We start from the raw sequence: 25,962 nt of genomic DNA on the forward strand, positions 1-25,962 counted from the left end.
TTTGTATAATAATAAAGTTAATTTTATAAATTTTAAAATAATAAAATACTTAATAATTCTAATATAATATAATTTCTTTATTGCCCGTGTAAATGTGGTACATCAGTTTTGTACATATATTTGAAGCATTTTTTTTTTTATTTTCTTATTTTGGAAGACATTTGCAATGGAAAGTTCGTTGCAAAATGCAATATCAATAGTATTGCTAACGTTCCCAAATATTAATATGCATATTTGTGGAAAACAATGAAAAGTCGATAAATTTATGTGTAAATGCAAATATTGTAAAATAAATTGCGTCAAAATTGATTTGCATGTTCGCGTACATTTCTTTTGAAATTGAAATTAGCTGTGGGTTGTTTTTTTTTTGGCACGTCAACATGGAATTGTTTTCTTTTCGTGTGTATATATAAGCATGTTTTGGCACGTTTGATATTATAAAAAATATATATGTACGTGTGTACATATTTTTAATGAAAAGATAAAGCTCATTATATATTTTGTGATAAATACAATTCATCACATATGTATGTGTGTTTATAGTTGAGAACCCTCATGTTTTGAAAATTATACACCATTAGAAAGCTTTCGAAATTGAAACAGCTTGATCGATGACTTATTCAATTAAACCATAGATAGAAAAGTCACAAAAGGCTATAACTATTATAATTATTATACATCTTACAGTGTCTTTTTATTTATGTTATTATTGAAACTTTTGTTCAATTTTTGCATCGTTATCATTTTTTTTAAGTTGTGGCTATTTCCAGGTACTATATCTGAGACAGGCGCAAAGCCTTCTGCGCATGCGCGTGAACTTATAATCCGATTATAATTTCTTACATTTAATGTATGCTAGACTTGTTTAATCAATCGTTCATTATACATGAGGCAAATAAATTTCGCACGTTATTATAATAGATTTTTATCATTTAGCTAGTTCGCGGCTTGTACTTGTCTGTAGGTTAATAATATTAACTAATTTGGATTATATTTTTGACTCTACGTCACTTTATGAGTTCGAACTAAATTTTAAAAGGTTTAAAACAAAATTTCAACAGTAAACACGCTGACAGTGACAGTTCACGCGCATGCGCAGAAGGCTTTGCGCCTGTCGCAGATATAGTACCTGCAAATAGCCAATAATTCGCAGATATAGTACCTGAAAATAGCCAATACTTCGCAGATATAGTACCTGCAAATAGCCACAATCTTTTTTTAATACAAAATATTCAATACCAAAATCTATTATATTATTTTCGACCCTGCATAGTATTTTTATCCTCCCTTCGGCCAACTCGTACGTTCGAAAGTAGCATGTATATTAATTATTATTAAATTAAGGAATGAAACCACTTTTTTATTTATTGCTTTCTTTGCGTCGTTTTGTCGCTTTGTATTAATATTATTATTGATCTTCGATGTACTTTTCGATTCCGATGAGTTCGTCGAACAGCGTGTTGCTTTCATGTATAACATGTGGTTCATTTAACGTCTGTTGAGCAAATCTTAGCGTGGCAACCGTCAGCTGGCCGACTGTCCACTTCCGGTCCACCAAAACTCGAATCAACGTATCCAACTGGAATTAAAATCCATTTTTATTACAATTTTTTACTTGTTACAAAGCATTTGATTTACCTTAAATAGCTCCGAGTTTCCCGATGTGTAATATAGTAGCGTAGGTGTGCCGGCAACGCTCGCCGCTAGCCACTGTATGATCAGTTTCATTTGAGCGTTTGCTCTCTTAGATGATCCGCATCCCCAGTTTCCGGTTACGATAGGCTTTATGCGCCCTGCTCCCGTCGTTTTATTGGCAAGTTGAGATAGCTAAAACACGTACAGTTCTGATTATAATTTGCAAATGGCCATTGTATTTTGACGGCCAATGTCTTATTATTGACCCCTTGAACTAAAATAATGCAGTAATCGACGGCAAAGTAATATATTACTATCAAATAGAACTGAACAGCATCACCATTGAAGCTCAGATTGTCAGTAATATGACATTTATAAGTGGCCAACAACTGTAAAGTTTCTCATAACCCTTTGCCCATGGCAATAAATATAGCGAACAAGCCCTGTACGCGGCGGCACCTTTTTCCCGAATTTGGCAATCGAGTTTTCGACCTTAAATACAGATTTTAATATTTACTCAAGTAACCAGATATGTTAATTAACACATAAAGTATTATTTTAAACAGTAAAATACATAATATATCTCGTAGTTTTGGCTTAATTGTCAAATAATCACTCTTCATACAATTGAGACGTATCGTCGCCATTGTTCAACAGACGTGACGTCACATAAACGAGGTTTCATTACGGTTCCACAAAAAACTAATTTTGACTGGTATATATTCATTTTAAGCTAATTGAATAGATGGCATTCAACTGTCAGTAATATATTCAACCAATTTTGAACCTTAAAACAGTTGAAATAGGCGCATATAAGGCTTAAAATCCCGTGCAAAGTTCAGAAATTCTATGGAAGACAGCCGCGCTACAAACTTGTCGCGCAAAACTTCCATAGAAGACGGCCGCGGACAAACGGTTAATATGTTCAAATATCCCATTGATATTATTATATTTAATAAAAATCAGATAGAATGAAATGACACTGATATCAAAATAGCAGACCTATTCGAAAACTCAATAAATTGGACTCAAATTTAATTGTTATTTATGAAATTTTTAGTGTATTAGTGATATATGCTTGTCAAAATCAACTTTGGGTCCGATTTAACATTTGTTTTTGTTTAACCCTTTGAATGCTGACGTCTTTTTTATGTTGAAAGCCGGCCACGCTGAAATTTTCAAATTATAATTATTTAGAAATCCAATATAAAGCAGGTATAATAAAAATTGTAGCTAATCTAAACAAACCCTAAATAACTACCGCCGAGGATTTTGAGTTTTGTAAAGGTGTGTTTAGACTCTCTAATATATCTTGCAACAATATAAAACAAACAAAAGAAGTCTATTAATGAATGTATTCTTCCAAAACTAGTTATATCTTCTTCACTGTTGTTAAAATGTAATGCTCACAATCTGAATGTCAAGCCACAATCTAAAATACTCAGCAGTTAGGGATTTCCATCGGGAAATTCTGCTATGTTTATAAATTCAGAAACTCCGGTGTAAACTAGTCTTTATAAAAGTTTACAAATTAATGACACAGATTACACGACTCATGATTAGAGGTAGGATAGTCACAGTGCTATCCATTGCTCGGCAAACCTTTAACAATGCATTTACAACCTTTGAACAATACACGGCCCCCTCAGACTCCGGTGACTACTCATGATCAATGTAGTTTTTTTTCAACACTACCTGGAAAGGCTTAGCGGGTAGTATTCTTGTTTACTTTGTAGATACTCAAAATACAACGCCTATCGGCGTTTTTCAGGCCCATGGACTTGTTGGCAAAACGCCGATTGGCGTTGATCAGCATTCAAAGGGTTAAGAGCAGGCCTGATGTTTAGGAAAACTATCACAGCACTGAGACAGCCTCGGCCTTTATCATTCTTTATCACACGCGTTAATTCTTTATGTAAACTATAAAAATTTTGTTACAAATTAAAAAGCAAAAAAAAGTATGTATTCACATATAATTAATTATGTTAAATATATATGTATTATAATATAATGAATATATGAATGATTGTGAGGATCAATATGAACACAAAAAAAATATTATATACTATGGAATCAAGGGTGGAATAGGCCACCGGGAATTCGGGAATTTCTCGGAGGGTCATTATCAGAAAGTTTTAAATAATATTATTATTTTTTCATATATTACAAGTAAATTATATAAAAAAAATTGAACCCTTTGCAGTGACCAACCACTCACAGGAAAATTTCATATTCCCGGTGGCCCAGACTATATTGTAAAATGCTTTTTTACATTTTAGTTAGTTCAATTGCAGTTAAATTGATTTATGTATAGGATGTGAGAAATTTAAATATACCAATTCTTATTATCATATATATATAATATCGCTTTTCTGTGTATCTGTGTAAGATAACGCTCACCGTACTATAATAACCGTTTCGATTAGACACAGTTTAAACACTGCCAACAAAACGTATGAATATAATACAAACATAATATCAGACCAACAAAAACATCTATATATACTGTTTGCTACCAATATTTCTACTAGGCAAATTAGTCTCTGAGCATTTAGGGCCAGAGAAATGTAATATGAATAGAAGTGGCTTTAGGTGTTATATTGTTGTCAAGTAACATTCTGTCCATAGACAGACCTGAATAATTTTAGCATCAGTCGTATCTAACGCTTTTTATATTACTAGTTTGGTCATAAGCATCAGAAAAATTGCACAATACATTCAAAAACACACAATAAACAACATGGGATACATTTTTATAAGTAAATTGATCCGATTGTATTCCGTGCTATGTAGCGTATTTATAGAGACGTACCGTGTAAAATTGACAACAATTATTTATTCGTAAGGGCCCCTTTATTATTATTACATCTCTCTGTTTAGAGCCATCTATTGAAAATTTATTTAATTAATTTTTCTATTGGTGTTTTATATTGTTTATATGTAGGTAGATAGGTAGTTTTTACTTTTTTTTTCATACTAAACAATTAAATATATTTGAAAAAAATACGACCGCGTGCGGATCGAACACAGAACCGACACATTTCTTTTAAATTTGTTTTATTTAATAACTTAATATGACATAACCCATGCGATGATATTACATCGGGCACTACACTAGTTAATTATAATGTTCCTTTTTTGTGGCAGTATTTAAATTTGTATTTTATTTGCTTATAGTCTGTTTTAAAAACAGAGTATGGAATAAGTTAGCGACACTTCATTAGTGAGAAGTTGACTCATCGATAGATTTAATCCATACGAAGTAAAACGGTCCAACAACACGAAGCAACCAATCTTCCATAATTATTAAAAAAAAAAACAGGCCATAGTTACATTAGTTGAAAATATTCATCTATTAGCATTGTTTGTTAACATCAACATATAAAGATATATCAAGATTGCGTATTAATCGTAACGACACGTAACATTTAGCAGTCGGCATATTTGTTATGACGTATACACAGCCCTGTTAGTATTTTTTATAGGAGGCATATACAGAGGATTTCGTCATCTTCTTGATTACCTGAGACTTTTGTATCTTCATTGTGATCGGTTCGCAAACGACGGTTTGCTCGATGGCCTCTGTTATACAATTTATCACCCACGCCAGTTGCTTTTTCTTTGAATTTCGTCGCACGAGCTTCTTGTCGGAGCTCTTGCAAGACTTCCTGCTGGACCTGCGACTGATCGTCACATTCTCCGGCACATTCAGATTATTATCTAACGATGCGGTCTGATTCGCTTCTTCTTTTGCATCTCCGTTCAATGCAAGCTTTTTATCCGACTCTACTATCACATTTTCCGCACAATCTATTCCGTTGCCATTCCTTTCGCATTCTTCTTTAATATCGTCGATCAAAGGAGTTAACATTGAGTTCTTTTCATGATTTTTTTTTTGTTTGTTTATGAAAATAAGGAAAAAGTTTCTATTTAAATACGCGGTTACTCTGATTTATTCACTGTATTTGCCATAGATGTAGAATAACCTAGATATGCCATTACATACAAATTTCGTTGGAGATCTTGTCGCCTCAACTGAGGGGTGCGGTGGGTTTAACTAGCGGGGAAGTGGTAAAAAAAAAGGAAGAAACGCAGCGGTCGGCAGTGGTCAGCAACCAGTTTATGTATATGTACATGAACTGAAGTTTTATTTTATTTTTAACTTTATTTTATTGGACACTTCGCGTGACAGTAAACCAAACTAATAAAGCCATATTAAGAAAAAAATATTTAGCTATACACACTATATTAAACTACAAATGTATGTTTACTATAATAAAACCATCATTAACTATTACAATATTTAAACATTAGTAACTTCCACAAGGATCAATTCTAAAGCCGACACTTTAATATTTAGTTCATTGTTTGTAGTTTTCGATTGTAGATTTCGATTTCTGAATTTCCTTCAGTGCCAACAAGATATACGCGTGCATTTAGTGACACCTGTGGCAGAGGTTGTCGACCGCTGTTCCATCAGTGAATAGAAGACTACATACATCGCGCCGATATTTCATTATATGTTAAAATACTACTATAATTGAAGACATTATATATTAATTCTTACTTATGATATGTGATGCCATCCGCCTTTTTATGTTTTCTTGAGTAATTGTAACACAATTTCACTGAACACGTTGGCATTTTCGAAAAATTTCAATCGACCTTCCTACTTAGAAGCTAACTAGCTACTGAGAGAGAGTGTGCATGATCTGTACTTTTTTTGTGTGTGCATGGTCCAACAGGGTGATCGGCTTAGAGCGTCAGGGCGTATCTATGGTATTCTATATCTATGGTATTTGCATATCGGAATAAACACGTATTCAAAGAAAGGTATACATAACATAAAAGTATACATGTAATTTGGATAAACAAAGCATTAATATATAGCATAACTGAAAAAGCAATACATTGAGTGGCATCTTGAGGATTGGAAGAAGTTTTAAATGAACTGCACGAATAGGAAGAGACGAAACTTTCAACAGTTAACGTTCAAGCTGATAATGACGGTGATGATTTATATACAGAATGCACAATGAAATGATGAATTCAATTATTAATAAATATGAGAATGATTGTGTAACAGTCGACAGCTCAAACGGTACTTACCAGTTGTGCCGCTAGTTTATGCTTATGCCTGGCCAGTTCTAAACTCAAAGACCTGACGCTGGTCATCAGCTTACTCTTGTTGATCGTTTTCCTGTCCATAGGGGCGCATCCTTCCGTCATCGGAACGCCAGCGAACGATTCGCTCAAAGTCCTCTTCAGCAACGAGCTGGCGAATCTCACAACGGCCAAATCTCTCGAATCCAACTCTCGGCCTCTCCTCTTTATAGAGTCCTTTTCAAATATGGGATCTTCCAACCAGTGACTGAACTGCTCATAGACCTCTTCTAAATCTGAGCTATTCGTGACAAATAGTTTATACTAGTTAATTAAACCATAACTAAAGTTTGATGACTTTTTTTTGTATTATGTACATATAAATACCTATATTCAGTGCTAAAACTATATTTTGAACTGTCATTAGTGTCTCTTCGTATCAATCCAGGATTTTTTCTACTGCGGAATTTTGAAATCCATTCTTGTTCTTGTTGTAGAGAATTTTTTAAAAAGTCTTCATCCAAAGAATCTTCCGTTAATACGAATCCACCAGAGCCACCCCGATTGAGTCTTAAACAAATAACTATAATTATCCCTCCCGTTTAAATTATGCAAACATTGAATGTTGAAAGGCATTAGTGATTGGCCACTTATCTTTAGTAAACAAGATGATTTAACATTTTGGTTTCATGTACCATTTCTAATAATTCAAAAAAGGATCAATAACTATGCACTTTCGATATTTCGAAACCTCTTGAAAACCGATGCGAATAAAACACCGCATAAAAAATGTGGCGTATATGAAAATAGTAGTTTGCAACTGCTTTGTTTTTTACCACGCATTTTATTCGCATCGGTTAATAAAAGGCTTTATAGTGCTATAGGGTTCTTATGTTTTGATTCCGCATTAAAATGGCCAAGTATTGTGTATATTTCCAAAATCTAGTTACCTTATATCCGGATCTTGTAAACCAGATCCAGTAACACTAATTCCTACTGCATAACTAGAGTCAGTCGACATTGAATCTGTCAATGAATTTTCCATCTCTCGTCGCAAAGCATCTTTAAGTCGTTGAGCAAAACTTGCTCGTCTTTCAGCTGTGTTCAATTCTAAACTGTACTGTCTTACTTCTTGCCCCTCGTCCACACTACCTGAACTCAAAATTGAAATGAAAATCTAATCTTGATACAAATTATACAAAATTGGGTGCTACTTTAGTATGCGGTCTACCTTAACATATTTACTTTAGTATGCGATCTACCTTTACGTTTTTACTTTAATATGCGGTCTCACTGTCCCAGTTCTCGTGTTTGACAGTGAGACTGAATAATACCGACCCTAACAGCCTAATCTTAAATGAATAGGGCCAACCTTAACTTAACCTAACCTGACCTGAACCTTAGATAAACAGGTGTTGGCTGCTACTGATGAAATATTGATGAAATAAAACTACGAAAAAACATCTTGTAGGAATATAGCACAACTTGTGCTATTCCGAATCAAAACCAGTGATCTCATATACATATTTCACAACAATACACAAATCTTACGATGGCATCATCATCGCTCCTGTACAAACATGCAGAACTCGAGGGCAACGTCCCCTTTGACTATTCCAGGAGAAAGAGTTCATCGCTCGATCTTAAAACGAACGATACCCAGCAGTGATGTCATCATGCAACTACGACACGTGTCCTGATGACAAAGACAAATGTATATAAACCAATGACCCAGAACTAATCACCCCTGGAATTATCCTCGCTACTCGAGGGCAACGTCCCCTTTGACTATTCCAAAAGAAAGAATTCATCGCTCGATTGTAAAACGAACGAAATCCAGCAGTGTCATCATGCAACTACGACACTTGACCTGAAGACAAAGACATCTGCACACGGCCATAATGTATATAAACCAACGCACCAGCTCCAGACGCCAGAATGAACCTCTGGAGTTCAGCCAGCTCACTTCTCCGGAGCTCAACTTCTTCGTACATACAATTACCATTGTAACAACTGAACATAAATAAACGATCCTCTTACAAACACAGACAGTGATTCCATAGGCCGGGTATCGGTCGAAACGTATCAACCCGCCCTATAATATCTTAGCAGCTATTTATTTAAGGGTCAGGTTAGGTTAGGTTAAGTTAGCGTTGGCCCTATTCATTTAAGATTAGGTTGTTAGGGTCGGTATTTTCTTCGCTGCTGACGGTATTTTGATAGAAATGCTTCGACAACATTATGGGGCGGTAGGAAAAAATTATAATAAACAGTTCATTGCTACGATACAAATAAAAAAATAGTCGACTGCGATTCAAAGTTAGATCGCATGTTAAGGTATACCGCATACTAAAGTAGCACCCAAAATTGAGTATACACACCATCGTCAAAACTGGTATTAGCACTGTGATACTCATCAAAACTCGAATTACAACTAGAATAAAGGCTGTCGCACAACTCGACTATCGGTCTTTTCACGGGTAAACATTCTCCAGACGAGCCCAATACTATAAAACGACCCCTTCGGTTGTTGAGAGTGTTTGTCTCCGGTGCCAAGCGACATTTGCTTCTCCATATTTCAACACCTATACAATGAAAAATTTGTTAAATTCGTTATTTAAAACTGTATTGTGAATAGCTCAGTGTTTACTTGGATCGTTTAAGTTTATTGTGGCGGCACAATAGGCATCCGGAGACGGTGATCTACTGCTGAAGCTCGTCAAGGTGCTCGCTGAAGTTTGTTTGACTATCACAGTTGCTTCTACTTCAGGTGGGGTATGACTAAAAGATTCTCCTGAAACGTTTGATATTATTTAATTGTGTTTTTGTATTATTACTCACTATGTATTAAATATAACTAAAATACCAATGGGGGAAAGACGTCTGTCTGGGTTTCTTAAATGAACTTCCGGTGGTTTCAACGGTTTTTGTTGAAATCCTAGCAAGCATTTGTTCAATTCCCTTAAAATATTGTCTTCTTCAAATTGACTCGCTGGTAAAATACTATAATTTTCTGGATCTATACAGCACAGTGACACCTTGAATGTAGGCAATTAGTTATAATTTCTTCTTTATCAAAAATATTTAAAAAATATGTGTAAACAAACTTGTTGCGGATTGGGTAAAATTTCCAATCTCCACTTTTGCTTTGTATCTGTAATTCTAGCAAATCTTCTAGCACCTTCGATTGCAATTATTTCATTATCTTCTAACGCCTCTATGGACAGTAATATTGCTAAAATATCAGGCATCATACACAGCATGATTGATTCCTTAAAGAGTAATATAAAAGATCAATTAAAATTAGTCATGTTTTACCTGTACTAAATAGGCTTCAAAAGGGCCCAACATCTAGGGGGGGGGGGCTCCAACCGAGTGTATTACATTAATAATCAAATTTTACTCTCAAAAATACGTACACATTGAAAATTTGAACTCGTTAACTGACTTAATAATGCATTGCTATTTTCGCACGCTTCATTATATGTACCTTTCTCGGCTTCAGATCTATTATAAAAGAGCCTAGGGCCTTACTTTATCTCAATCTGGCCCTGAATGCTATCGATTAGTAGTGAATAAGAGTACCACTATGGATACACATAGTTGCCATTAATTCGATTTGTAATTTTAAAATCCAAGTTGCCAATTACTATGTATAGACCAACCAATTACTGAAACTTGCGAGTTTTACCTGGGAGGAGCCTTTGCTCAAAACATCACCACCGAGTCTTGAATTTGCAAAACAAACTTCCACACCTTCAACGATGTTCTTTTCCATTCTACCTTCGTGTTTGATTTGTATTCGACAAAGTGGTAAACTGCATTCTAACCAATCTTCAATAGTTAACCATTGTTTTGAATTCATTATCTAAAAGTGTATGCATGTAATTGATTTTTTTAATTATTTATTTGAATACTCTAAATGTAAAATATTATATAATTACTTGTCTGGATATTTTTAGCGTGCCTTCATTTTTGTTAGTTTCTATCCAATCAAAATAATGTAAAATACTCTTCATTTTGACTTTTTGGAATGGGCTTAAATATAGACACGAAATTAAATGTATACACTTGCAGAAAAGAAAATTGTAAATAAAAATATTTTACCTGTGTAAATTTTTGAAAAAATAAGTAAAGTTGAAGTCTTGTAAAGTTGGATGTGTTTTTAATGTTCTTTTAGGATACGTTGAAAAAAAGGCGTGAGCTAACAACGATGATACAAAATCATAACTTAATTCTGTGAGATCAGCTAAAATAGGAAAATTTTGAATTAATAGAGCATCTTCAAAATAACGTGTGATATTCCATCAATATTATAATACTCACGTTGTTGTTGTAAACTAAATACTAGTCCCGTGGCTGGTTTCCAATGTTTCAGATGGAGCGCCCTGCGAACTATGCTTGGAAGTGTATGCTCCATAAAATGCGTTCTCTCCTCATTAGTCAGATCGTTTTCTAGGAAATCGTACAAGCCGTCGAATAAATTTGGATCTTTCTCATCTTCGTCAGGATCTAAACTGATGCTGAAATTTCCCAATTAAACAGTTGATCTACCGTAACAATCTTTTATAGGATTATGTAAGCAGCTACTTACTTGCACATATCGTGAATTTTTAACATTCCATCTATGAATTTCGTGGTAGATGAAGCTAAGAGGAGGTGTTTAAGATGGCGTTGGACTGAAGTCCACCATGGCAGCTCACAAGGTAGCATTACAAGCGCCATGATTGATCTATAACAAAACGTTTCAAATGATTAATTACTATTGTGGGTACTCCGAGACCTGATCGGCTAATGAGTTAATTAACTCATACTTCATTTATAAAAGAATATATCTTTTTATAAAAAGCTCATAAATAAGCATAATATATTTTAAATTTGTAATTCATTGATAGTTAAATATACTTTTTCCCCCTAAATTAAACTTTTTATATAAATATGTATATTTTTTCGATGCGGTGCAAACGATCGACAAGCGCCAGACAGACTGAACCAGAGATTAACGATAATAATAATAACTTATGCGTGCGCACTGCTCGCACTTACACTAAGCGAAATCTACCCGAAGTCCCGACATACACCTACCCTGTATACGTTCTGTGCTTCTGATAGTTCCGAATTTTGCCTTATTAAACTCGCCAGAAAGATCCAACTCAATTTTAATAATTGCATCTGTGCACATCGAAAGGTTACTCGTCATCTGATGTGCAATCTATCATTCGTGAAGTCGAGAATTGCGTTTAAAGCAGCCATCCAGTTAATCTGTGGTTCAGTCTGTCCGGCGCTTGTCGATCGTTTGCACCAAACCCATATTTTTTGTAACACTGGCATTGTCCAGTTAGATTCAATTGCTTCACCTACTTTTAACCAGCCAACAAATAAATTTATCCTTTAAATCCGACCATTTTCTTATTAAAATATATGAAATCTCTTTAAAACAAACTTAAGTGAACGCTAAGATTTTTGGTAAATGAAATAAAATATTGTTTTACATAATAAGTTTGAAGTTTTGAACTGTCGACAAAATTAATTTTGTATTTCAGGTTAAATTTTGTGTATTTTTATGCAACCTTGTAACTGAGGGCACTTGGTGTTAAAGACCTTGTATTTTATAATAAGAAAGTCAAAAATTACATTTCATTTTCTTTTAGTTTGATTTATTATACGTGTAAATACAATACAGAGGGAAGAAATGTTAATTTAATTTATTTAGTACTCGGGGAAAACACTATACTGTCGTCAGACATGTGGATTTAAATAATACATTAAAGTCAATTGACAGTAATTTTTTTTTGATTCGGTGATTATTCCGCAAAAAACGATCTCGCGCACGTCACTAAAATCTCGATCACGGAACATCTGGCACCCGAAAATTCCATCCATCGAGATTAACCCACGTGAAATATGCTAACGAGAACTTGAGATAATCCGCATTCGCGATTTTCCTGGCAAAGATTGTCGTTTGCGCGATCGCAATGTGCGAAATAGTCCATTTACCAAATTAATTAATACATTTGTAGTGAACAAGAATATCATCGCGTGTGGTTTTTAGAAGCTTTTTATTTGCTTCCGTTATTACTATTATAACTCTGTTATTACTTTTTAACTTAAAAATCCTAGTGGCCGACGACTTTGCTACTGCCAATCAGTGCCGGTTTTAGGGGGGCTGGGTCAGGCGCCCTCGCTCGATGCACCAAAGGCGCTTTAAAATTTAAAATTAAAGCGCCAAGGCCCTACAAAATTTTAGATTAGAGCGCCAAAGGCGCCTCTACTTTCTAAGCTCTAAACATTTGTACTCAGCAAATTCTATTCGTTGGGTGAGGGCGCATTCCCTTTTGTATTATAATTATCGTTTCCTTGTGGCAGCCGCCATTTAAATTTTGTGCTATACGACGCTGCGAAATCTTCTGTAACATCGCAAACTTTTTTCCATATTCTCCAAAGATTTTTACACTTTTTTTAGCTTAAAAAGATTCTAACTGATTACGTGCAATTATATTCCTAAAAAAATTATTTTAGATTCGAACATTTAAACGAATATTCAAAGACGTCGGGTTATTTGTATTTTGTAAACAATCTACCGGAAAGAGCCGATCTTCAAATTGAGCTCAACGCGAATTCAAAATATGATATTATTAGCAATGAACTTATCAATTTAAAAGCCTTTCTTTCAAATAAAGTTCAAGGTAAGATTAATCCACTCATTGTATTAAATGTTATAAAACAGCATAATGTACAATTGTACATTATGCTAATTAGGTACATTATCCAAATAATTTTCAAGATTTGTATAATTTTTGATTAAAAATATATCAATTTTTAGATTTCTAACGGATTTCCGGAAACCCATGACCAATGTAAGAAATCTTAAAATTCATATAATTTTTTTCAAAAATTATATAAATTTTGAAAATTGTTTTCCATGGTTACAACTTCGAAAAGGTCGTAGTCGATTGCATAGCAGGTAAAGAGAAAAGACTTTTTTTCCGTTATGCACAAGCAAAATTAACTGTTCGCCGTTCAATGTCTCTGCAGTCTGCATTTGAAATTAAGGATAGGCGCTGGGTTTTTATTTCCCTGGAACTATTATATTGTCCTACAAAGCTAGAGAGCAAAAAAAGGTTGACAATAGAATTGACAACGGTGAACCGAATATTTGGCCAAATGGAAACCGACCAAATTCAAATTCAACAGCTAGTAGAGTTATATAAATGATCATTTGAAATATTATAACATTCAAGTAATATATAAGAAAAAAATTCATCCAAGTAATTATTACGTAAAAATTTTAATTTATATTTATTTTAACCTTTGAAGGACGGAGCGTCGAGATCGAACGAGTGTCCCGAACCGGGGTCGAGTAAGACCCCAGTATTTTTTAATCAAAATACAGCTTTTCTCAATACAAATGGGTTCAATATATATATTAGTAATCATTGTATACATCAACATAAAAAAGTTTTAGTCCTATAGCATGTTTTTGACTATTTTTGTATTAAAAAATAACGACAAGCATCAACCTGCAAACGCACATAGGTAAGGCCAACAGGCGACTGCACGACTCAATAGCCACGCGCCAAAAGCAACGAAAACAATAGCTTACGAAAATATAGCTGTCTATTTCTATCGCATTGATTCATCGATCAACAAGAATATGCAAGCGAATAGTCAAAAACACGACTTATCGCTATCGCCTTTAAATCATACTTTTGGAACGTAGAAATGTAAAAATGTATTTTTTTACAATGTACCCCTTTTCTAAATCATACAAAATCTATTAAAATAAATTTCTTGTAGTTCATTCTAGGAATACAAGAAATATAGGGTGTTTAGCTTTGAAAACCACATAGTTATTACGAAAAACGTAAAAATTGAGGCACTTGCACACCCCACTTCGGTGAGGGAGGGTTAATTTAAATTTTATATATAATATATATATTGAAAAAAATTGGAAGCCGCGCGTGCCATAACACCGACACTACTGCGCGTGCCATAACACCGATCATAGCCAAGACCGAAAAAGAATAAGAGTGGTTTATTTTGGAACTAAAGATAAAAATATCGCGCATGCCCATATTTTGACAGCCGAGTGACAGGTGGCGAGCGAAGTCCGCAAACGCAGTGTTCGCCGAACGCTCGTCGCATTGAGTGGTTGGCGAGATGTCTCGAGCGGCAGGCGCAGTGCGCGCCCTCGTCTTGGGGGCTCCGGCCTCTGGGAAGGGCACGGTCTCGTCCCGGATCGTCCGCAAGTACCAGCTCCAGCACGTGGCCAGCGGAGACCGTCTGCGCCACCACATCATGACCGGCACCAAATTCGGCACGCAAGTCAAGGCGTACCTCGACGAGGGCAAACTCGTGCCGGACGACCTCGTCATCAAGTTCATGCTGGACGAGTTGGCCCGAGTCGAGGGCTCGTGGCTGCTGGACGGCTTCCCGAGAACGGCCGTCCAGGCGGAACAGCTGTGGAAGCTGCAGCCGGTGGACTTCGCCATCAACTTGAACGTGCCGTTCGACGTCATCGTGGACCGAGTCAAAGGTCGCTGGGTTCATCTACCCTCCGGCCGGGTCTACAACATTGACTTCAACGCGCCCAAAGTACCCGGGAAGGACGACGAAACGGGCGAAGACCTCGTACAACGACCGGACGACAAACCGGAGGCCGTCATGAAAAGGCTACAGATCTACAAAGAGATGACCGAACCTTTGATCGACTTTTACAACAAGTTGGGAATACTGGAAGAGTTCAAAGGCAGCACCACGGATGAAATATGGCCCCAAGTTGTTCAATTTTTAGATGTTAAATTGAAACAATGATTCCGCACATTTATACTTACTGTTTTGCTTAATTTATTAGAGTTAGAAACTTTGGTAGGATTGTAGCTATTGCACAAATGTCCAATTATGTATTTAAGGATATTATATAACCGCTATGATTTAAACAACAATTGTACTCAAATGTTAATTTAAATTTAAGATTCACATATGAACAATACGTACTTAATGTATCGATGTTGATATAAATATATATATTTTTGTATTGTAATCATATGTACCTGCTATCTCTTTATAAGCCCATTAGCCTTATAGAAATAATGCTAAAGCCTTATAAATTTTGATTCAATCGTTGATCCTATTAATTTATTTGATTACACTGATTTAAGTCATCGGCTGGAAATGAAAATATTTACTAATTCAGACCCACTGACTAATAATATGATGTATCTGGGTAACAATAATTTTGACCATATTGTCAAATAATTTAAAATTAAGCAAATGGAAAATTTTACAATTTGAAATTTATCTATATTGCGAAAATTGTTGATATCTCATAAGAAGAGCCCGGAATCTGAAGGGGCTGTTTATTGTTCAAAGATTGTTAATGCATTGTTAAAGGTTTGCCGAACCTTTTTTACAAAGGATTTACAACAATGGAACAATAGGCGGTACGTTTCCGGCCCCTTCAGATTCCGACCTCTACTCATAAGAGTGGGTCTAAATTATTTAGTTGAAATTTTTAAGTTTTCGTCAAAAATTAAGACAAAAAATCTGAAAATGTGTTCAATGTTGTTTAAAGTCACAAAGGCCAAAGTTTATCTTGTTTATTTTTTATTTTTTATTATATTTTTTACATAAAAAGTACTTGTAAACAAAGACTGTATGAGAGTGCTTTGAATATGGTGCTACACTTAAACTGTCATAACGTACATTTATAACTCAACGATTAGAGCTATTGAGACATTGCATGTCTCGAATGTTTATTGGACGTGAATTGTTTATCAGTTCTGTATACGGATACTGCCATAATTTCATTGTTATTGCTTTCAGTTTGTTGATACATTTGTTTTTATACTATTTTCATAATAAATATGTTTACGAAATTCTCAGTGTTTTTTTATTTTCTGTATATGAGTGGTGTAAACAAAACCCGACCGTCGTAGAGTTGGGTTGACGAAGAAAGCTATGTAGGATATGTGAAAGGCCATGTGTAGTTATTTCAGAATGCAAGTCGGAGTCTACGTAATTTGGCCCGCTTCCCATTTCCTTCTATATTTTCACTAACCACTAAATACACATTTAAAATATGATCAGTCTACTATAATATGTTTTCTTTCAATTTGTTTATCCTTGACCTGTTCGTTAGTCGGCTGATGCATACATATATGCTGACGCATATAAGACTCAAAATCTATAGTACGAGGCCTTAGACTAGGACGTGTGACTCATTATTAAAATGTTTCACTATTGTCAACCGTTTTTTTTGCTCTCCTGTTTTCTCGGACAATTGAGAGGTCTATTGTTATTTTATGGCAGCGACTCGACCGCCGATCCTTAGTCATTAGAAACTAAAATATACAATTTTACATGTTGTGTATAGTTTATCAATAACAAATTACAAAAGTGCCAAGATCTGTATCATCGCTTTTAAACACTGCCGCATAGCGCACATTCTCGTAGCTGATGATGTCATGTTCATCAATACGTTCATAATCGATTGTATCATCAATATTTCGGCTCAGTTCTGATAGGTCTTAAGTAGACTAGTATATATTTAGTTCTAAGAAATTAGCTAACTATACAAACATTTCCCTTGTGAACAAGTTAGGTAACGATACATTCAATCTATGCCTATGTACATACATACGGACTTCATTCTTAGTTTACTAGTATTTGAGATTTTTATTTATTTTTATATAACAGGAAGGCTTCACAGGAAGACCCCAATGCGCCTTCCTGGACAATTAATAACAAACAATGCAGCATTTTATTATTACATAAATCATTGTATTTCCAGAAGCTGGAGAGCACGAAATAAAGTTTAATTAATTAATTAATTACAGAATTAATCCATTGAGACATCTATGGATTTTAGATTTGTATATAATTTTTACAAGTTTTGCGACAACAGGAAAGATGATTTTTTGCCAATTTTGAGGAACCGTTTCAACAACGATCAGATAAAATTGGCAAGCTCTGATAAGAAACGATCGATTTGGAGTCACAAATACCCCCAAATCTAACCAGCAGTATAGCGGATCGAACCCACTGATCACTTGGTGCTAAACATACACGCTATGACTTATGACTCATTATTTAAGAAAAATCTATTTTTCTTAAAGCTTAGTCGTCATATTTTTATTCTACAACGTAAAAAGGTCGTTGCATTTACGAAGACCCACCCCCACTCCAGGCACTATCTATTAACCGTTGCTTTTTCGTTCCTCTCATGAGGAGTGGGAGTGGGTCTTTACAAATTGAGTGGTCTTTATATGCATTTCTGAATATATTTATAATAATTAGGTAAGGTTATATAATGTTAGATTACGTAAATTCTATTTAAAAATTAATAATTATTATTTTTATCGATAAAATGAATCGTTTATTATTAATAACTAGTGTTGTGCCCGATGTAATATCATCGCATGGGTTATGGCATATATTAAGCTATTAATTAAAAAAAATTAAAAGAAATGTGTTAGTTCAATGTTCAAGTTTTGTGATCATGCGAAAATTCGAACTCGAGATTTTGACTGATTCGAACTCAGAATCGATCACTGATCACGTTTTCATGATCTAGAAAAAATGTGTGTGTGTGTGTGTGTCTGTGTGGGTGTGTATTTTGGCGATATTTTTAACACCGTTAGTCCTATCGAACTGAAACTTAGTATCGGTTACTGAAATTCTTATCGACACGATGTAAATTTTTTTCAAATTTTTAAGTTGACCGGAAATGGTACCTCGCCTTATAGGTGTCCTCTTTTTTTAAGTTTTTGAATTCAATTATCTCCCAAACCACTGATTGAATCGGACTGAATTTTTTTTAAATATAATACAAATAATAATTTTTATAACTTCATATTTTTACTTTGTTTTTAAATATTTCTATCTCAACCGGAAGCAGTACTTTTACTCTAGAGAATCGAAGTTTTTTTTGTTTTTTTCAGAAACCTTTTGGTTTATTGAACTGAAATTTCATATCTAGAAGTTTAAGTTTAATACCAAGTTAATTATAAAATTTAGTTAGCATCCGTCAACCGGAAGTAGCAGTTTACTCTTGTTCGATTTTTCTTCCACTATTTTTTTCGACCCCTTAAACATGTGTGTTCGTCACAAAAAAATTCAAGTATAATTCTTGTAGCAATTTGATGAAAATGAAAAAAAATTATTAAATTTTATAAACCGGAAGTGGGATTTTTTTCACTTAGAAAGGTTGAAAATGTTGTGCCCACTACTCTGTCCACACCCCTGAACGTATTAAGCTGAAAATTTATATTTCTATCCTTTATGTACTAACTTAGAGCTGGTAGGGTTTTGGTCAGAATTCGTAAACCGGAAGTAGTATTTTTTTTAAAAACAATATTTCATTATTTTATTTTGACCTTTAAAATTATTTTTATTTTCTTGATATTTAATGAGTATAATACTGATAGTGATTTTTAGTAATAAAAAAAATTTGAACAAAATCTGACAACCGGAAGTAGATCTTTTGTTTTGTGCAAGTTTCCATACATTTGCGCTCAATTTGTATCGCTATCATAGTCATCAGTTCAATATCGAATTTTGTTTTGTAACCTTCTTATATTCATCAAATACATAGATAAAGTCATGGGTTGGTCACACCCGAATTTTTTTCTATTTGTTTAAAACTATTAAAAAAAACACGTCCCACATTCACCGCTGTCTGATTTTGCCCTTATAGTACGGCGAGCGTTATCTTACAAAGACACACAGCCACACAGAATACTGAATAGCGATATGATATATATGATTAGACACTGATCGTAACATTTATGTATACTATTTATATACATAGACATCTATAAATGTCGAAGTAATTAATATGAGCCAACAAAAATACGTAGTGGATATCTCCGAACGAATTCAATTTAGATGCAGACTCAAATAATATAACAAAAAGTCGAAATCCAAACGATAACTTGCAGACTAGACTTTATTCTAAAAATAACATTATTTCAATATCGCCATCTAAACTTTTCAGACGCTTTCTAATCAATTCTCGTGTCACGCTTTTTTTTGGGTTTTGAATTCGCATTAAATATGTATTCATAGAATGGGCATAAACTAGAGTAAATTTTGCTGCCTAACCTAATTTGAGATTTTCAGTACGCAAATTAAATTTCTCGGAATTGAATTGAAATTCATATTGGTCGCGACCAAGTCTTCGTAAAACGAGTATAAATGGATTTATCCTGTACTTTCTGAGATTAAATTATATCATATTTCATTCAGATTCTGATGAAAAATAAGAAAAGTAAAGTTGCGAAGAGAAAATTAAGTATCTACTGTCCGTGGTTCTTATTGTCATAAAAAAAGAATGGTGTAGTTGAGTGAAAATATGCTTTGAAAGGGGTAAAAACTACATATTAATAATTCATAGTTGAATTGTTTTTCGTTGGACGAACCCATTTTGCTCCGTTGGCTTTGAAAAATTTCATTTGCGAGATGAATGGAAGAATGTGACCCTAATCTATTTTCACTTGGAAATAATGTGACATCCGGTTCTTTGTTTTTCCTATAAATAAATTATTCGGAATATTATTATATTCCTATTTCACTTTCTCGCTAGACAGAACATTCGAAAATTTACTTTGATCGCGTTTGATTAATGTATTTTTAGTTGAATATATAGATACTCCATACTTATATTATACATACGCGATATTCCAGATTATATTATTTTATTCGAGATAAATATTGCTTTGTTGTGTGAATATTTACATAAATTAAGTTTAATTGAATCAATGTGTGAACTGAATGATGCCCCGTTTCATTAAACATGCTCGTTAAATTGTCTATTATGACCTTGCACGTTTGTTATGATAAATAAAAATTTGAATTTATCACATTGTAACCGAAACAAATGAAACTACAACCTTGTCATCTTAATTCATGCAATATATCGTGCATAATTTGTTTTGTACATATTTCCACTAACAAACACTGGTTTATTATCTCACCTTTATCTTATCATAAATTATTTTTAAATTGTTAAATATAATCTACATATTCTACTATTTTGTATTGTTTGATTGCTCGTAATAATATGTATATTTTATGTATGACAGATCCATATTGAATTATATGCTTTTGCTTTAATTTTATTATATTTTCATTTATCAATACTCTTCGTTAGCACATTTGTCTGCTTATGTTCACGAATCTTTATAACAGAAAATTAGAAAGAGGTAGCATGCCTTGTAATGCAAAATAACTTGTGCATATTATTAAACTAATATTATTTTTTTTTTATATTAAAACTTAATAATGTTTTTTCTTCAAAATTATTATGATTGCAGGCAGAGCCGGCTCTTGGATTTTTGCGCATATGTTCAAGGCAACATTGGTGCAAAAAATTGGCCTAAAAATATTATTCAAATGTATAATAAGATACAAAAAGAAATGCAATATCAAATAAAAATTTACAATACGATACAACACAAATTGCAATACAAAATAAAAATGCACAATACATACACAAAGAAAAATAGAGAACTAAAGAAATTTTGTAAAATTAAAAAAGTGCATTCGATTTATTAGATTATCAGATAGCTATTTTCATATAAAGCGGAAACATGACGATTTATGAGAATTGTTGGGTATTAATGTTTCGTTTTCCGGCCATCAAAAAATTTACAACATTTTTCGAAATATTTTAGGCGCCTTTTCTTTTACGGCGCCTGTGTGTGCCAAACACTTCGCACACGCTACCAGCCGGCTTTGATTACACTGAGCAAAAAAACATCACGTTTTTTAACTATCATAATCAATAGAAAAAATATCTGACTATTGATTCCAATACTTATTTCTAGACTGCAAAAGCCAAAAATCTGTAAAAATTGCACATATCTCTTAAACGATAGTAAGCCAACAAAAATACAAAAAGTAAAATTAAGGCACAAAAAGATTCTTAGTTATGTCATAATATGTAGTTTTTCAAACACTGTTTTTTAATTTTAAAATCCAGGTAACTTTCATCTGTAAATGCAATATTTCCCTCAAAGATCAATTTTAATATAATAGACAAGTATCCAGAGAAGTCAAATTTAAACCTATTTTATTATAATATATAATACAAAGATGACTGAATTTTTCCGAATCCATCTTTGGATTCGTAAGCATGTCTTATGATTAGACATCAATGATTATTAGGGACATTTTGCTTTTGAGACGCTATGGATGTTATTATATTAACTTCGTAAAATAACTTAATCTGTATTGCCCTCTTGAAACCGTTGGAACGTGTATTGTTATTTGCCATTGCCCTAATGACCACCCGATCTCAGCATTGACGAATGAAATCACCAAAGAACTATTTATATTTTATTTCACCAGGAAGGCCTTACAAGTAGACCCCAATACGCCTTTCTAGACAATTAATTACAAACATTGCAGTAATTTTTATTACATAAATAAATCATTGTATTTCGAGAATTTGTAGAATACGAAATTAACAATTTATTAATCAATGAATTTATACATAGAGACATCTATGGATTTAGACTTGTACATAATTTTTTAAATATTGTACATAAATCAAATTCAGATATTTGTGACAGCGGGTGGGATGATTTTTGCCAATTTGATGGAGGAACTGTTTCAACAAAGAAATCAGATAAATTGGCAAACTCTGATAAGAAACTATCGACTTGGAGTCACAATTATCCAAGTCTGACCAGCAGCATTAAAGATTAGCACGGGATCGAAACCGGTAATTTTTCAGTGCTAAACATAAACGCAACCACCAATCCATACTGCTGGCTTATATTATGTATATATATATATATATTTCATTTAAAACCAATTGATGTGATTGAAAATTAGTGTGGATTAATAATTAGCATATATGCTTTCGAACATAGTGGTCACGGTTGCTGCTTGATTCATTATGTTCGGCTAGCGTTAGGACACACACACATACACACACACACACACACACACACACACACACACACACACACACACACACACACACACAATAGCGTCTTTATATATATAATATACCAAAAAGGCTTAAGAGGGCTGTACACCCGAAACTTTAATTTTGTTACCGTTCCTTTCTTCGATATATATATTGAGTGTATGTATATATTGAGTGAATGCGACAATATATATCAATATATATATATTGAGTGAATGCGACAGTTGCGCTTCGACCAGATAAAACGTGTTTTAAATTGACAAAATCGAGGTTTCATATTCTACTATTTTCTCCTCCAAAACTGGACCAATTTTAAAAAAAATTCATCATCGGTATGAGAAAGATATTTTCTGTGCATCTATCGGCGTATTTTTTTTTAAATCGACCGTTAAATAACCACGCTAGACTCTTTTCGTGGGTGTAAAAAAGAAGCGATTTTATAGATGTTTGGCGGCTCCTAGCTCCTATAAAAAATAACTAATCAAAAAAATAAAACGATAGATGCACCCCAATGGTGGATATCCATAGCATATTAAAAAATAATTTCTCTAGTGCCATAATTGAGGAAGGGAGAAGTATAGTACGTTTGTATGGACAAGGCGCTGCTGTCCAGCCCTCTTAACAGGTAAACCCCAATAAATTGGCAAACTCTGATAGGGAACGATCGACTTGGAGTGACATATATCCAAGTCTGACCATGTGTTAAAAATTAGCACGGGATCGAACCTCTCAGTACTAAACACAAATGCAACCACCGAGGCATACTGCTGGCTACATGCATACATATATGAGTGTGTATATGTACAGGAAACGAAATGAGTAACATCACAAGAGCCAATTTTGTATCGACGACGGAAAATTCAATGTAGTAAATAGCTAAATAAAAGTGGAAAAAAACAGTGCGTTTTTTTGCATAGGTGTAAATGTACGGTGAGAGATTGATCGAGTGCTTTCCATCATAATATTTACGTTTCACTTGCTTCGAGTGTTTCCAACGTTCGCTTAAACGTGGGTGGGATGAGTGGAGTGTGGGGTAGGGAGGGTTTTTGGAAAAGGTGTGCCGAATTTATTGTTCGTAAAGGGTCGTTGGAGTGTGGAGAATCGTGAAATGGCAACACATGTCACAGTCGGCCTGTCAAATATATGGAAGTTTATTTCTAGACATATTCTGGTGCGTGTGGGAAGGAAACACATCCAGAAGTTGAACGTTGCGTACACGCTCAATACTATTTCAAACTTACATATGCTAAGACAGCTTGGACTATACAATCGTTACAAAATTCATGCTTAAAGTCTAATTTAAAATTTCCTTTAGTGTTACTTTCCTTAAGCTATTTATCTCGAGGGGTTTGTTGCAAACGATCGACAAACGCCAGACAGACTGAACCACAGATTAACTGGATGGCTGCTTTAAACGCAATTCTCGACTTCACGAATGTGCACAGATGCAATTATTAAAATTGAGTTGGTTCTTTCTGGCGAGTTTAATAAGGCAAAATTCGGAACTAAATTATCAGAAGCACAGAACTTATACAGGGTAGGTGTATGTCGGGACTTCGGGTAGATTTCGCTTAGTGTAAGTGCGAGCAGTGCGCACGCATAAGTTATTATTACTATCGTTAATCTCTGGTTCAGTCTGTCTGGCGCTTGTCGATCGTTTACACCGCATCGATGCGATGATATGTCATCGGGCACCACACTAGTCATCATATATATAATAGCGCTATTCTGTGTGTGTGTGTGTGTGTGTCTGAGATAACGCTCGCCGTACTATAATAGTCGATTCATCATACATACATATGTACGAGTATAATACGAACGTAATAACAGATCAAAAATAACTTCTATATATACTGTATGCTACCAATGTTTCCTCTAGGGCAATAGTCTTGGAGCATTTAGTGCCATGTATTGAAAATTTATTTAATTGATTCATGTTTCTATTGTTTAAATGTAGGTAGGTAGTTTTTACCATTTTATATATTAAACAAATAAATATAAATATATTTAAAAGGTCTTTGAAGAAAATACGAAGAATCAAACACAGGATCGACACATTTCTTTTAATTTTTTTTTTATTTAATAACTTAATATTCCATAACCCATGCAATGATATTTCATCGGGCACAATACAAGTATATATCTATAATGTAGAAAGAAAGCTGCAGTAAATCATTTCACTCTTTAAAAGATTAGTTGAATACGTATTTGTTGATGAAAAAACAAATACCAGATATAAGAAAGATTAATGTTTTAGCAACGCTGTAAACATTTAGCACATATTTGATATAAACAAAAGAATCTATTAATCATTTTTTTTGAACACTTAAGAAGCTCTTTTGATATTGAAAATTTCTTTTTTCTTAAATGGAAAAATAGCGTATAGTAAAATTCAGTGTATACTTAATTCAAATTATAAATATATGAATGTTCATCCACCATGACGGTATGTATTCATGTATAAAATATTTTTAAGAAATGTTTTAATGCTTTTTCATATTTCATGTACTAATTGAGCATTTCAAAAGTTACATAAACACACATGACGTTTTTTCATGTAATAATGAAACGACGCTAACGAAGCAAAGCACCTGTTGATAACGGCTTAAAATTTGCCGTCTAAAAGCCGCAATAAAGCTTACCGGGACACATGAAAAGATAATACTGTTTATTTATACTGTGTATTTAGCCGAAAAAGATTTATTTATATCGTACGTGTAGTGGTCCACTAACACTCGATAATTATAGCCGGCTGATCGGCCGGCCCCTCGCCTTCTATTTATGTCTCGTATCACTTTATAAATGCGACCGAAATAATATACACACAGAATATCGTGAAAATGCATCGAAAATGCAGGGAAAACGCACTGCAACACCCACAGTGCAGTGCGTGAACGGAAAAACTTGGAGGTTATGAGCGTGAACGGTCACAGTGCGGGAAAATCAGTGACACATTTTCCCGCTGTGTATAAAGTGTTTAGCTCGTCGGTATTGTTATATTTCCGTTATGTAAGTTGAAAAAGTGGTTTCTGAGTGTTCTTTTAGATGTTGTTATTTTGAAATGTAATGTAAATTTGAATGTTTTTGAACTCACTTGTTTTGGTGTGTATCCGATTTTTCCGAAACGATCGCAAACGAGCGAGTGTGCACGACTTGGATTCACATGTTGGTGTTCGCGAGGGATTTTCGTTTTGTTGTAGTTTGAAAATAGAAAATAGGAGGATGGAAATGAAAAAAGAAAAAGAAGAAAATGCGAAAGCTTTCAGCGCAAGTTCCCCGTCGGTACT

General features: G+C 34.0%; 2 protein-coding genes across 6 annotated transcripts; one reads left to right on the top strand and one right to left on the bottom strand.

Moving 5' to 3' along the window:
* Positions 1-55: 55 nt before the first annotated feature.
* LOC143916623 (uncharacterized) lies at positions 56-25,962 on the bottom strand. 5 transcript variants are annotated; one of them, XM_077437807.1, is made up of 17 exons: positions 25,770-25,962; positions 11,333-11,470; positions 11,065-11,261; positions 10,846-10,987; positions 10,683-10,776; positions 10,430-10,606; positions 9,846-10,010; positions 9,605-9,776; positions 9,389-9,532; positions 9,120-9,323; positions 7,689-7,890; positions 7,126-7,308; positions 6,745-7,039; positions 5,159-5,512; positions 1,639-1,827; positions 1,141-1,579; positions 153-760 (listed from the first exon to the last, which is right to left on the bottom strand). In XM_077437807.1, exons 2-16 carry the CDS (start codon positions 11,461-11,463, stop codon positions 1,409-1,411), a joined length of 2,820 nt encoding a protein of 939 aa, XP_077293933.1. In that variant the 5' UTR covers positions 11,464-11,470; positions 25,770-25,962; the 3' UTR covers positions 153-760; positions 1,141-1,408. The 5 variants fall into 5 exon arrangements, with proteins under 5 accessions (XP_077293938.1, XP_077293937.1, XP_077293933.1 ...); XM_077437809.1 differs by having other exon boundaries at positions 153-800; positions 1,105-1,579; XM_077437812.1 differs by lacking the exon at positions 5,159-5,512 and having other exon boundaries at positions 56-1,129; positions 1,163-1,579.
* On the top strand, positions 14,749-17,495 carry Ak3 (Adenylate kinase 3). Its single transcript, XM_077437806.1, has one exon. The coding sequence runs from the start codon at positions 14,899-14,901 to the stop codon at positions 15,550-15,552; it is 654 nt and encodes a 217-aa protein (XP_077293932.1). The 5' UTR covers positions 14,749-14,898; the 3' UTR covers positions 15,553-17,495.

This window comes from Arctopsyche grandis, chromosome 9 (assembly GCF_051622035.1).
Source record: "Arctopsyche grandis isolate Sample6627 chromosome 9, ASM5162203v2, whole genome shotgun sequence".
In the NCBI taxonomy this organism is placed as follows: Eukaryota; Metazoa; Arthropoda; class Insecta; order Trichoptera; family Hydropsychidae; genus Arctopsyche; species Arctopsyche grandis.